Raw genomic sequence first — 14,673 nt, forward strand, 5'->3', positions numbered from 1 at the left:
CAAAACCAAAGCCGCCAACTCAAACCTGAAACGAAGGGGCTCAATGAATGATGGCGGCTTTGTCTAAACGCAGAGTAATCATCTTCGCGGAAACGCAAGGGAATTACACAGCTTCCCGTGCATCAGTGCAATTGACGAAAACAAAGGAATTGCATGTTTAAAGGGGCACTGACACAAAAATTTTTCATCGTTTTTTTGTTGCGATAAGTAGCTAATGCCCTACTTATCACGTGTGAAAACCTCATATGCTTCAGCGTGTGACGGTTGTTTGATTAGAGACATTGTTAATGCGGCCAGTCGCAGTTCCGGTTTCAGCGGGTGCTGTGAAACGCGGGATTTTGTATAAACAAAGCTGTCCACGTGACCGTCGGACGGATGTCACAGAGCAGAGCTGCCGTAGCACTGTCGAATCCGCGTCGCCGGCAGTTTCTGCGAATGCCCCCACATACTGATCTCGTGAGGCGCTTAATTAAAAAGCGACCGTGGATGTGACGCAGGCGCTGCGAGTGCAAATTGCTGTTGCAGCTAGAGAACGACACACAATACTTGGGGAAGCAGGTGGGCAGACGCACGCTGAGAGCAGCCGGCCCGTCTACCTTCAGGTATGCCTAAGATGTGTTAGGCTTAACACAGCGGCGGATATTCGATTGCCACTCCCGTCACTGTCGTAAGTGGTGCAGGTGATGACTTTTAAAGCAATTCACAATCGCATCATTACCTTCTTTCTCATATGTGCTGCTTTGTTTGGGATTTGAGTCCCATTTCGCGCAGCGATAACAATCTATCGCTCGAGCTACCTGCGCTGGCCTGCGCAACGACCGTGTGGCTCGCTCAGTGTGCTATTCGTGCCTTTGGCGTGTTTTCGCGTCCAGTGTAACAAAAAGCAACAAAAATAGAGTGGCTGGAATCGCTGTAGAACTTCGGTCGTGGCCAGCTGCCCGGTGAGCCAACGAAATCCCGGCGCCTCCACCGCCAACGATCGGGTCGTTCGTTGCTCGAGAGCAAGGGCTTCGACCTCTGATCGGAGCAGCGAGCCGGCGAGAACGCCAGCAGTGCGGAAGCGGCCAACACCGACTCGCGACGTGTTTGGATGTGGTTTATTTACTCTACATCCCGGGAATGTCACATGTGTGAGGTCCTCCAATGGCTGCTCGGTGGCATTTCGCACACTTTAAAATTGATTTTAAATATGTTCTAGGCTGTATTTGCCGCTGATATTTTGCAGATGATCTATCCATTCACTCCAATCAATCTTTGAAGTTATCTCACCTTCAAAATTTTGTGTCAGCACTCGTTTAAATGCAAAGCCTCAGGGAAGGGCGGAAGCTGCACACAGCGTGTGCCGATTTATGTTCAATTAAAGGTTTTGCGCAATTATGCGGCGTCTGCTAGGGGCCTTATTTCGTGTGCACGGTAGAATCGGCACCAAGTTATTTCTGTGGTTTCCGGGTGTTGAATTCTATTGCGTGTTACAATCGGGGGGTGCGCAAGAATCGTGCAAGTACGGAAGGCCACTTGCCCAAGCCTTCCTGTCCCTCACCTTTGGGGGCTTCCTCCTCCTCGCTGGCTTCCTCCTCCTCCTCCTCGGGTCGGTACTCGTCGTCCGATCCTCCTCCTCCTCCTCCTCCCCCCTCCTCCTCCTCCTCCTCCTCTTCCTCCACCTGCTGCTGCCCCCTGCGGGAGGTGGAGGGCTGCTGTTCCGGAGCTGCTGTCCCGAAGGGCGTCATCTGCCCCGTCCGAATCAGCATCTCCTCCTCCGTCTCCTCCTCTTTGCAGACGGCCCCTGCAGAAGCAGCAGCAGCAGCAGGCTTGCCTGGCTCAGGCAGCCACACTCCCCACAGCAGCCCCTGTGCTGCTGGGCCCTTGACCACAGAGCAGAGGCTTGGCAGAGTGCGCCCTGCTTCCACAATGAACACGTCCCCGAGCGGAGTGTCCCCACGGGCGCCCACCTTTGAACCAGTTTGCAAATAACTGGGGGCCAGTCACAGTACCCCTCAATAGCAAGCAGCACAATGGCCAGGCGGAAGAATTGCGAAAGAGAAAGCTCAACTAGTTGGACGGGACCGCTTTAGGCAAAGTACAACAAGACAACAGACAAGAAGCAGACAATGCTTTCTATCAACCGTTGATTTCTGAACAGACACATCGTCCGTAACTGATCCTTCCTTTGTAAAGTCGAGGCAAACGTTACCGTCGTGTGCTTTGCGCATGCATTACAAAGGAAGGATCGAATATAAGACGTGTTGTTTTGAAATGAACAGTGCTCTCAGATTGCTTGTTTCTTGTGCGTCATCCTGTTCCACTTTGAATTACGAGCAGAAAACTGGTCAAGCAGGTAAGAGTTGATCATAAAAAAACTGAGCAACAAAGAGCGAAATGCAAACACTTATGAAGAGTAAACGGATGCCTTGACCAGAGAATTACAGCGTAAAAAGGTAGCAGCGAGCATGGCGGCGCTCTGCAAAGCGTATTTCACCTTCTCTTCATTGATACAGCAACATGCCAGTGATTCACACAGTGCTCTACAGTTTATTGGTAAGCGTTGTTGTTCAACCAGAAACCAGAAGCTAGTGTGAATGCGTTTCCTGATTGGAAGGCCACCAGCGTAAATATTCCCAAGCAACACCCCCCATCACCCACAACGACGGTGATTAGGTGTGCGTGTGGCAGGGATGTGAAGGTCGTGAAAAGCAACACAGAGAGGAAGCATTTGCTTTGGCGCACTGTTGCCCTGCAGGCACAATGGGAACCACAAGGAGGCCACTGTATTCTTGTTATGTCTGTACTATTACTGTTTTGCCCCCACCCCCCCTTATGTTATACCCTCCCCCCCCCACCTTAAAGAGGCCATGCAGACAAAACACAAGTTTGGTTCATTCGAAAGATTGCAGAATCATACTGGCACCATTTTTAATGCACACTTCCCTGAAACAAGCTGCAGAATTAGGAAAAAAGGGAACGGCCGTGCGACCCACTGGCTCATTTTCTGCAACAGAACGGCCGGAAAAAGCAAACGCAAATTAGGCAGGGCTTATAACCTTGTTGAACAAGCCAGACTTTCTTATCACATATTTTTGTACTTACACATATTTAGTTTTGGTGTAATGCACATTGTCTTCTCTCTTTTTTTTATATACTCTTGTTTGTTTTATATCTCATGCATATTGTGTACGGCAGATCACTCATGTTTCAAGCCTGGCATTGTTTTGCCTTTGTTACTTATATTTTTGTGGCCATGTTGTGAGCAGCTGCGTTCTGCAAACTCACTGTGAGTGCTTCCGATATGCCGCGCTTTCCCCTGTATGCCTTGTTGGGGGCACAGACCACTGTCAAGCCTTTTCTGGGCCTTTTGACCGTACCCCTAAGCGTCCCAGGATGTTTGAATAAACTGATTTGGTTTGATTCAGGGGCAAAAACGGGTCCAGTTGGTGCCCCCTAGACTTGGCCATAGCTATTGGCGCAACCAAACCAAAGGCACGCATAGCCGCTTACTTAGTAAACGCGCACAGTCAAAGTTTCTGCTGCTTCTTCCAGGGCCTGAAGACTCCTGGGAGATAGACCTGCCTAAGCAGCAGCCTAACCTAAAAGGAGGGCATAGGAGGGGACACTTTTCAAGTTTGTGCGACCACCTCAGCCCCTGTTTCTCCAAGGGGTTGCCAGAGCGCAGTAAGCTGTGTGCGAGACCAATTTCTGGCTGGTGTTATGGTATGTGTATGCTCGAAAAGAGAGGCATGTCGTTCGGGGCTGGCCTTTTGCCGTGCCTATTTCTGCTGAGGAGCTCCCGTTGTAAGCAGCCTCCCTGGCGGCCTCTGCTTACCAGATTTGTTAAATTTATCCTTAAGGAGTTTCATTCCTTTATTTTGCGGCACAATGTTTTATAAAACAACCTAAATAACTGTTGAGTATGGTTTAAAATCTTTTCGGTGGCGCTGGCTGCGACAGGAGTTCTCTGGGGAACGTCTGTGCGCCATGCAATCTTTTTCATCGCAAAAGGGACCCGCACTGTCCATTGGTTTTTGCCCCGCACAACACAGCCGGACTGGGCAAGTGTGACCCTCCAGCGTTTGCCACAGCTGCCACCGCACACCTCCCAGCTAACAGCCGGTGGGCGAAAGGCTCGGGCCCCTGCGGGCGAGCCCCCTTTGCGGCTGCTCACCCGCGCTGTGGGGCCCCTCCGGGTGCTCGCCGTCCTTCAGCTGGGCCTCCAGGTCCCGCTCCCGAGACGCCAGCTCCTCCAGCTCCGCCTGGGGTGGGGGCAATGCGCCCAGGTCGCAAGGCAGGGTCGACCGCACCTCCCGTGTGCGGGAAGCACAAGTGGGCAAACACCGAGCGCCCTCCTTCTGTGCTTGTGCCCCTCGTACGCGCCCACTCGCCCAAACCCCTACCCTGCACAAGTGGACAGCTCCAGGGGACTCAGCTGGAGCCGTCATGGCAGCATCGCAAATACATTCCTGCATGCATGAGCAACTTCAAACCACATCCGTGGCAGCCCAGCTCTCCTTCCTCCCCGTGCAAAATGCGTCTTGCATGTTGCAGCCACTGAATTCCGTCGCTCGGAAAGGCAGGCACAGCACCATTTGCACAAGGGGTTCGAAAACGGCCAATTTCCATGTGTCCCCGCAGGCAGCCACGTCAGCTGCTTACAGTTTTTCCTGGACCTCTCCTGCCCACTCGTGTGGACGCCTTCAAAAGAAAATAGCGCAGCAAAAACAAGGACGGAAGAGAGAAGAGACCGACCTGTGCCTCGGCCTGTGCATCGCGGCCCCTGAAGATGGCCGCCGGGATGTAGTGGCTCCGCGCCAGCTCTGCCGAGCTCTTGCCCAGACGGCCCAGCCGCTGCCGCAACTCCCTGCACAAGGGGAACCGGCCACAGCTCTCGGACACAGGGTGGCTTTGCTGAAGGGCCATGGCTGGGAACAGAAACTCAACTCGGCTGCATTTTTGCCCTGGATACATTAAACAGGTCCCTCATGCTTCCTTCATGACTTACGGCAGCAGTTGCAAGTGCTTCCGCAGCCTGCCAACTTGCCCCCGTGCTGTCTGCCCCCGCGCAGGGGGGCCAACCACAGGCCAGTTTCGGGTGCATGGGGCCAGTGGTGAGAAGTGCTCCCCTTGTTTCTAGCATAGCCCGCCCAGAAGCTCAAAAGTTGCCCATGGCTGCAAATGCCACTCAAACTTGTACCATCGACAGAACAGCATCACTCCAAACGATCTATTTCAGGCACGACAAGCAAGAAAAACTAATTCTGTGCGCTGTTGGCCTGTGAGGAAGGACAACCAGCGGTGCGTGATGCTAGAATTAATGCTTAGCCGCTCATTGGGATAGTTTCCATCGAGCAAGTCGCAGCCACCTTCTGTCACAACCACAGCCCCTCCACCGATGGCCATGCATTGACAGCAGACTCGTCACGTTTACAACTTCACTGGGAACTAACCAACCACGACAAGTCAGCATAGTAGTCTCGGTGGCTAGGTGTGGTAAAACCACAGCTGATGGTTTGTGCTTTACCATTCGTGCTGCGTTCACTCCGTCTCTGCCCATGCCTTGGTCCAGCCTTAGCAGTGCAAGTCTGTGGTTAACCAGTGAAGCTGTTACGTGCAGTTGGTGCTCACTCGTGTCTCCTCAGTGCCCCAGGGCCCCACCCCCTCAGCCCCAGCCAGGGCACTGACCCGATGCGCTTGCGGACGGCAGCGCGCTCCTTGTCCAGCGCCCGGCGCCGCTGCTCGGCTTCCTGCTGCTGCACTGCCCGCTGCACCTGCTCCAGCACACCCTGCTCCAGGTCCGCCTGGCTGCACACGGAGACGCCCAGGCCCCGGAGCTCCCCGGGGGCCTCCATGCCTGCTGCAGCCGCTGAAAGGGGTGGCCAGCCAAGACGTAAACGCTTTCAGCTTCAGCTTTCTGACGGAAGCCTCACTCACTCGGTGGCTGAGTGCACCACGCCTCTGAGCGGAGGCTGAGAGATACACTTTCCGTCAGTGAACCCCTGCACCACGAATCTGCCCCCCCGACCAGGTGAGATTCATCCGGTCTCAAGTTGCTCGTTTTTGACCGGCCGTTAGAAAGCCACAGGGACTAGGCAGGACAGCTGCGTCCTAACGTCCACCAACAGTATGGTTATGCCCATTCGAACGGCACAGGTTATGAATGAGCCTCCTGGAGAGGCTTATACCGCTGTCACATGGGCACTTTCAATCGCGACTGAGTTGATCCGGATCGAGCTCGATCCGGATCGGGCTGCTGTTACACTGCAGTTTCAATCGCGATCGAGCTCAATCCCACTCGAACTCAGTCCTGGTTTCTCAAGCGCGATCAAGGCTTCCAAGCGCGATCGAACGAAAGCGGCGATACTCTCGTCCCCACTCAGCAACGGCACAGAAGGTTACGTCAACTAACGCCGCAAATTGTGTCAAATAACTTGACCGAAATAACCGTTCGGTAAGATTTACACAGTTACGTATACCTACGACCACGCGAAGTTACCAGACGCCGGCCGCAAGTACATTGTTAATGCCATCTGGCGTACACGAGCACAACCGGTGCAACTTCTCGATCGCGATTGAAACGGGCCATGTAGCAGCGGCAGTGCGTCGAGCGCGCTCGAAAACTCGATCGCGATTCAGTTTAACAGCGATTGAAAGTGCCCGTGTGACAGGGGTATTACTGATGGCAACCCCTGTACCCCCCCAAGACACAGCTAACATTCCCCTCCAGCAAGCAAGGCTCTAGAGGCAGGCAGCTGATGTGGGCGGTCCGAAAGGCAGGTTGTACGAGGGTGGTGCGAATGGTGCAAACGGCTGTCGACCACCTCGGGGAGCCCACCACAGGCCAGTCAGTACACGAGGACCCCGAGCTGCTGGTGCGCAGCTCTACTCAACCAGGGGGGGGGGCACCGAATCCTCGTCCCCCCCGAGAGCAATGAAAATGGCCCCACTGACTGGCGTCCACATGTGCCCACCAGAGAAAGCTGCCCTCCGGAGGTCCTCCAAAGATTCTTCCCACCGTGCATGTGAAAAATGCCTCCTGGGCGAGCCAATCGGGGAGCCCCTCTGCTGCCCTTGCCCAGCTCTGCACACAGCAGCCGTGGCATGCTGCAATGGCCTCGGGCAAGCAGAGAGAGCCAGAGTTACTCAACATAGCACACCCCTTGTGACACCCCTTCATGTGTCAAAAACCAGTCCGCTGGGGGCAGGGCACTTAGCCTGCCAGAAAGCCAGAAAGCCAGAAAGTTCGCAAGTCATGAAAGGAAGAACTGTGGAAATCATCATTGCTTGCTCACTTGAACAGCATGCTTAATTTTATTGCGTTGCATTACTAGGCAAATGTCTACCAAAGCTCAATTTTTGTCCCCTAGGTGTCTTGCACCAGTACACGCTTCAACAAGGTACAGGTGCTTGCCAGGGGCATAGCCATCCGGGGTGTCCTGACGCCCTCCGACATTTTCCGAGCGGTGTCTTTCCCTCATCTCGGCCTTTTTTGCCAACACTGCTCACAATCCACATCGTAAACAAACAAAAATTAAATAACGTTTGCGTGCAGGCTATCTTTCCTTCTGCACTTTTTTTTTTTTCTGTTTTGTCGGCAGTGCATAACCCGCCCTTGACAAATATTTCTGGCTACGACACTGGTGCTTGCACCACCCAGATTCTGACACGGAGTTTCGCAAGTGGTGCATGTTGAAGAACTCCAGAGAAAGCTCGCCATGGCCCCACTGCAGAATCCCCTTGCCAGCTTCAAGCCTGACTCTGCACGCGCAGAACTCCGGCCTACGGACACAGGGAAACCTCCGTAACCTTTGCAGCGGCTCACAATGTGGACTGCAGAAACCCTGTCCCGGTTGGAAACCCCCGCCCGGCTTCCCAAGCACTCCTAGAACTGAAGGACGACCAACCTCCAGCTTCAGTGCAATGTTTTTTGTATGGTTGGTTTTTTTGTTGCTGTACTGCAAGAATGTGTTAACTAATGCCGACTCCCCACACAGCTTTCACGAGTCCAACTGAGAGATGATGATTGTAGGATTACTTCACTCTGGAGTCACAGGAGGTAGTGATGGCCACGACGCTGCCTACGACCATAAATACAGCCGTGCACTATGTATCCACCATAGGTCTCAGATGTTTGCCACAGAAGTCAGCGCTTCTACTCTATCAGCCAACGCGTGGACGACGGAAAAGCCCCACCGAAACCCCAAACTATTCCCATAGTTAAAGGCATCAGGTATCGTGGTCTTTAACACTAGGCAAATAGGCTCAACAGTGAAGCCATAAAATCACGAGAGTACAGCGCCCATCATTCAAGGATTGACAACCGGTATTAGGAGCGGTAGCCACAGGGGGCGATTTTTGTGTCCAATGGGACGAGCAATGCAGCGGGGATCCGCAAAGGCTCGTCCCAATCGCTCCCCGAGGCAGCCACATGAGAGAGATCGAGCACGCGACAGCGAAACGCAATCCCAATATTGCGGCCAAGCACCGCAAGGTTTTTTTACGCGTGCATTTGTCACAAAAACCAGTAAGCGGATGGCGGTACTTTTCTAGGCAGCCCTGCCTTCGCCTCGTTCTCTCCCTAAGCCGGAAGTTGTGCCCCTAACCAGTCGCTGAGGCCACTTCCGGGAGGTGAGCGACTTTTTCTGGTGACCCAGAACTGAGTGATTCGATGAGTGATTTGGTCCCCGGTGAAAAGTAGTTCGTCGCTCCCACAATCACTCGCAAAATCACTCCATGTGGTTAGAGCTTTACAGATTGAAGGAGGCAGACCTCATAAGATTAGAGAAGGCTTATTTCGTTAGTCATATAGTATATGTTGCTGAATTTACGAGCCACTGAAAAGACGAAACTGGAAGAAATCATTAGGGGGGCACACAAGCAAGCTCTTGGGCTTCCTACCTGTACGGCTAACAAGGGAATCTTCAACACACTGGAAGAAGTTATGGAAGCCCACAGAGTCACTTTTATAGGCATTAACCACACGTACCAACAAGCCACCAAGGTCGACATCTGCAGGAAGTACGTGGATGGGTGAAAATATTTGTTACCCCAAAATATGCACCTGGAACACAGCGAGGGAAAATGACAAGAGCGAGCCATTAAGAGAAGAATCTCGGGACATGAGCTATGTGGATGCGGCAGATAATGACTCGTGCGATACGATGTCCATAGCTGCTCTAGATGCCTAAGGTAAATCAATCGTATGCGAAACGGTTGAAATCACAAAATCCGAGACAGCTGAGGAATCGGCCATTGCACTGGCCTCCACATCAGCTAAATTCATAATCAGTGACTCTAAAATTGCAGTTTATTAACAGGCGCATATTGCTCAAGGGAAGACGCATTTTGGTAAATTTAAGACCTGAGAGAAGTCCGAATTTCATGGGCACCTGCACACTCTTCCCTAAGTAACAAGGCCGCTCACAACACAGCTAAAAGACTCGCATGCCGAGCCAACAAGCAGCTTCTTCTGAGGTCGGGAAGAGACTGCATGGTCTCATACAGGGAAACCATTACAGAATTGGACGACCCCCCCCCCTTTAGCAAATATGGATCCAAGCATACCTGTCACCCAACAAGGCCATAAAATCTCAAATGATGAGCCGTAGGAGCTCCACTCAGACCCAGACGTCCAGTTGGCTGAAAATGTTGCCAGGGCCCAGGGGCTGCTGCTGGCCGCCATTTAGGACGAGGACTAGTCCTCCTCACAAACAACTGAACAAAAACAAACTTCTCTCATTCAGTGAACTCGTCGTAGCTGCTACCGCGTTGTATTTAAAGGGACCACGAGGACGACCTGAAACATTTCTTTACAGGCTATTTTATGTTTGCGCGAATTTCAAGCAAGTGTGTTGAGGTCTGTAGCGAGCCCAGACTAGCCACAGTTATTGGCCCAACAGTTTGTAATGTGCACCTCTCTGCAGAGTTGATGAGGGTGGAAGCTTGGGCCAGTGAGTGATACAAACGTGTATCCTTCCTGCCATCCTTTAAGATGTGCTATTGTGTAGACAATACACACCCAGGAAAACAAAACAGCACCGATTCACCCAACTGGTTGACCGACTGACAAAAGCAGCCATCAATTGCAATGGTTTTCTAGGCCAAACTCGGTGTTTACAAAAAATGTTAACTTTGTTTTACGCAGAGGAAGGTTAACAACAAACGCCAGCAGCACAAACATTATGCCGCACCAAGTCGGTGGTTCAAAATTTGTGCCTCCAGATTTATTCCCCAGTACAGGCATTAAGTTTTCCAGCCAAACCAAATTCCGGTGTGTAACGAGTCCTTGTGGTTCTTTTAACACATCTAAATGGGACATCTGTCACAACATTAACAAGACACTCAAGAACACCAACTACTTTATCGAGGATCTGAAAAAATCTCGACTACGGAAATCGCAATCATAGCCTGCTGGCCATGCCACTATTCACTTCTCCTGGCCACGAAATTTGTAAGCAGTGAAAGTGTCGTGTCCCACTACAAGTCCACAAGGACGAATTTAAGAGCACGAACACCCATGATGAGGCAAAGGTGTTTGCGACAAGTCATTTTCCGCTGCGTGGTTATTCATGCAGCATTTCTGTACCGGCACACCTGTGCAGATTTCTTCAGCGCCAAGAATCGGGGCAGGGGAAGCGATCCCGGGCCGCTAAAAACCGGATGGCCTGGACAGCATGAAAATCGCTGAGGGAACGGACGGAACTCGTCGCCACTTCCCACTTGGGACGACGCTTTAGCATGTCTCGAGCCAGCCTACACTGGAATCACCGACTTTCGTTACGTTCTCTTCGAAACTCCCAGAACCAGAAACAACGACCAGTGTTGCAATGTTTGAGCGCACTCTGGTCGAGTGGGCTCCGCTGTTCGCACATCAAATTGGTGATGTGCGAGTCCCCTCGCCAAGGAGAACGTACCTTGCGGTTCCTCGGGCTCACCCATCTCGGCAAGCAGTCTGTCGCACTGGGAGTCCAACGTATGTATGTATGTACCTGTCGCGCTACTGTCAACAGGCGCGCACGTGGAACGGAGTCAGTTGTTGACGACCGCTTGAAAGCCCATCCATGCCCAAAACATGAAGAACATCGCCACTGGCACAGTGAGGGGCACCAACAAAGTGTAGTACACAAGGCTCTCATCCATGTCGCCGCAAAGGAAAACGCTCACGACAGCTTCACCGCGGGCGGCACAACGACGACAACCTTAGGTCGCTTGTGGCTCATGATGATGACGATGATGGCTTGGTGGTTTCGCCAGTTTCGCAGCTTCCCATACTCGCCCTGTGTTCGGCGTGGCCGGAACGGTCGTCGCCGAAACTAACGGCGCTGCCGTCGAGCCTTGCTTCATAGCTCGCGCGTCGTCTGCTAGAATGGGAAGGCGCCGACGTACCCCAGTGCGTGCGGAGTGCATCTGATAGGCCCTTCCCAGGTCGCACAACTCAAGACGCACCTTTGTATTTATCAAATGGGTGTCCATGTGGAAGCGTTAGATCGCAAACAGACAAACTACAGAAAAGAGTGCACAAGACGAGCGCTGACTCGCAACTGTCTCATTAGTTTCCATTGCTTTTTCTTGCGTCCTGGAGATCGTTCGTCACTAAAATGACCGCTAAATGGGCGTTCACCAACGAAACATAACTTACAAAATTTGCAAATACGTGCGTCTAATGTGCGTTTGCGTTGTGGTTAATGTGAGCGCTTTTTTTCGCATGATCTAACAGGATTACGAGGCGAGATAAGGCTCGGGAACCGAATATTCACAAAACCGAGGGTATGATATGTGGTGTTGAGCATAGTATACGCTCGCTTCTCCCACTCCTTGTTTTACTTTCTTCTCAATGCATTAGGTGGCAGGCTGGCTGGCGCACTTTCGTACAGATTTCCACCTTACTTCCCAGAATCGAGTGTCACGCAGTGTACGTTGTTACCTGTATTTGTAGCTGAACACTCGCTATTTCAGTGCCAGCCCCCAAAAATCACGTTAAAGCTTATACGATTTTACTGAGTACAATTCTCCACAAAGAAAACTCCGCAACGGACATCGATGACGTGGCACTACACGATTTTTCAGGTACTCTGTAAATATTACTTAAGCATTAAAAAACACCGGCTGACGTTAACACTGCCACATTTTTAACTATCGGTGTCAGCATTTATTTTACGCAGGTGGTAAAATGGGAAAGGGAGGAGGGATGGTTTGTAGCTTGGGCAGTTGGGTGGGTGAATAAGTTTTGCTGATAAAATGACCACCACAAACGTGGGAGTTCCACTTCTGCATTCAGGCTCCCATGCTGTCACAATGTCGCTCAACAAAAACGAAGGCACAAAGCTCACGGTTACCAAAAGAAAGTATAAACTACCGCAACATTTCTACGGCTACACGGTAATCCGGATCCATCTCGTACGCAAGTGCCTTTCTCTTCAAAGCACACGAATCGAGGTGTCCCAGCGCTAAGGCTGGAGTGGAAGCAGTAGTCATTGAAGCCAGCGAAGATCATTTAAAGTGGTACAAATGAATACTAATATTCGTAATAGTTTGATTCCTACTCAGATCACTGGGAGCCATGCGCAGAGCGCTGCCAAAAGCGCTCATGTCAGTGTAGCCCGTTCCCAAACTTAGAATCTTCAAATAAGTTTATGTAGCCGTTAGTGCATTTAAGAAGAAATGAGTACTAATAATAGTAGTTTTATTCGTACTCAGAACGGGTGGAGCCAAGCGTAGATCGCTGCACAAAGCGCTCATACCATTGTAGCCGATACCCAACTTTAGAAGCGTCCGACAAGTTTGCGTAGCCGTTACTGCATCTAAGAACCCAACAAATCTGTCTAGACTTCGTGTCATCTCACATGTCCGCCCACAACACCACCAAAACATTCAAAGCAACGAAGCAAACACGACAAAAACAACAGGAGGCTGTGTAGTCCAATGCACCGGCTCATTCCACTGACGAGGGGAGCGCCGAGTGGTGGCGCCACCCATCCTACTGCCCGGTCCCTATTGGGTGAGAAGCTATTGGCGGTGAGATGTTTGAGTGGCGCCCCCTGTCTCTGACGTCGGCATAGGGATTCACGCCGCTGTCGTCTGCTACACTCCGCTTGTAAGGAAAGCAGTGTCTGTGCTAGAAATCGCCCGCTTTGATGCTTTAGTGGATTAAGCGTATTTCAAAGCGTAATTCAGTTATTTTGCCAGCTTCTGACACATCTGAAGTTCAAGCTGTATCGCCCACAAGTTTGCAAGACGCTAGGAAAGAGAGAGAATCTTTTCTTGGAGCATCGGTCAGAAGATTTTGTGTAACTCGTCCTTTCTGGCTTATTCGCGATGTTCAGCGCTCAGAGCTCCTCGATAAGTATTCAAAATGCGTAGGGTTGCCTACAGTATTTTTGAGATGCTCTCATATGAAGACTCAACAGGATTTTCGTTCGGGGGGGGGGGGGGGGGGGTAAAAGCGCGGTAGTTTGCAAGCGCCCTTAAAGGCTATGAAGATAAAATACATGTTTGGTTCATTAAAAAGTCTGCCGTGTCCCGATAACAATGATACCAGTTTTATCGCAAACTTCAAAGGAATAATCGCTATTGGCGGTGAGATGTTTGAGTGGCGCCCCCTGGCTATGACGTCGGCTTAGGGACTCGCGCCGCTGTCGTCTGCTACACTCCGCTTGTGAGAGGCAGCAGTGCCTGTGCTAGAAATCGCCCGCTTTGTTGCTGTAGTGCGTTGAAAAGAGTATTTCTAGTGACTCAGTTATTTTGCAAGCTTCAGACGCATCTGAATAATATCAAGCTGTATCCCCCCAAGTTTGCAACACACGAGGAGATAGAGAACAACTTTCTTCAGATCATCGGCCAGAAGATCGTGTGTAACTCGTCCTTTCTAGCTTATTCGCGAGGATCAGCGATCAGAGCTCCTCGATAAGTATTCAAAATGCGTAGGCTTCCCTGCAGTATTTTGTAGATGATCTTATGAAGACTCAACAGTCTAATGCTACGTACCAAGCAGCGGCCCCTACACGCGCATCGCACAGCAGGAAATAAAGCGGCTTTCTTATATTTCTTCGTTGTTGTTGTCTTGTATCAGATTAATGTTTCTTGCTTGTTTTTCTGCCCAACACATTAATTTTTCTGCGCCGTCACAAATGTCTTATTAGGAGGTTTTGGGACGTTTGGGAGGCTCACAAAGATCGTGTGTATATTTCCTTCATGTTGTATGGCATACATTCCCTTCTTCACAAATTGGCCTTCATTACGGCTGCGTGCAAGAAGGTGCATATCCGCAGCGTGCTTTGTTTATTCACATGCAAATACAATGAGAAGGTTGGTGCTACGCCACCGCGATCGCGCCCTAAACAACGTTGTTCACAGTACTCGAAAGCGACTTTTGTGCTCTGCATTTCTATCGTAATCATATCGTTATCATAACGAAGTGACTCTCAACCCGAACAATGGTGACATGATTACGGTGTTGAAGGCATGATATACTCGCTAACTAACGCAATAAATAGTATACCTGCATATATTACAAGAATAGAAACCGAGGAATAATAATTCCAAGTAGCTCTTTATTGTTTTCCAACCCTTCCAGGCGCAAAGAACAAATCCTATTCTACTCGGGATGGCGTTCTATGAATTGAAGGAAATTATTTTTACTCTCTTGTCCTGGACTGAGGACCGAGCCCACTAACCGGCTCGATTTATTTG

At 51.0% G+C, this 14,673-nt stretch overlaps 1 protein-coding gene across 2 annotated transcripts in view; it reads right to left on the reverse strand.

Moving 5' to 3' along the window:
• The window catches only part of LOC144168727 (DNA excision repair protein ERCC-6-like), a 106,497-nt gene extending 95,276 nt beyond the window's left edge, over window positions 1–11,221 (reverse strand). For both annotated transcript variants that reach the window (XM_077697673.1, XM_077697672.1), the window contains exons 1-5: window positions 10,899–11,221; window positions 5,671–5,851; window positions 4,738–4,849; window positions 4,157–4,244; window positions 1,541–1,783 (exon numbers count right to left, since the gene is read on the reverse strand). In XM_077697673.1, the coding sequence (XP_077553799.1) occupies window positions 1,541–1,783; window positions 4,157–4,244; window positions 4,738–4,849; window positions 5,671–5,851; window positions 10,899–10,923 (649 nt within the window). In that variant the 5' untranslated portion in view covers window positions 10,924–11,221. The remainder of the gene's footprint in view (window positions 1–1,540; window positions 1,784–4,156; window positions 4,245–4,737; window positions 4,850–5,670; window positions 5,852–10,898) is intronic.
• Between the last annotated feature and the right edge of the window lie 3,452 nt (window positions 11,222–14,673).

Source organism: Haemaphysalis longicornis, unplaced genomic scaffold (genome assembly GCF_048455015.1).
Source record: "Haemaphysalis longicornis isolate Haplotype H1 unplaced genomic scaffold, Haemaphysalis longicornis Haplotype H1 scaffold_2, whole genome shotgun sequence".
NCBI classification, from domain to species: Eukaryota; Metazoa; Arthropoda; class Arachnida; order Ixodida; family Ixodidae; genus Haemaphysalis; species Haemaphysalis longicornis.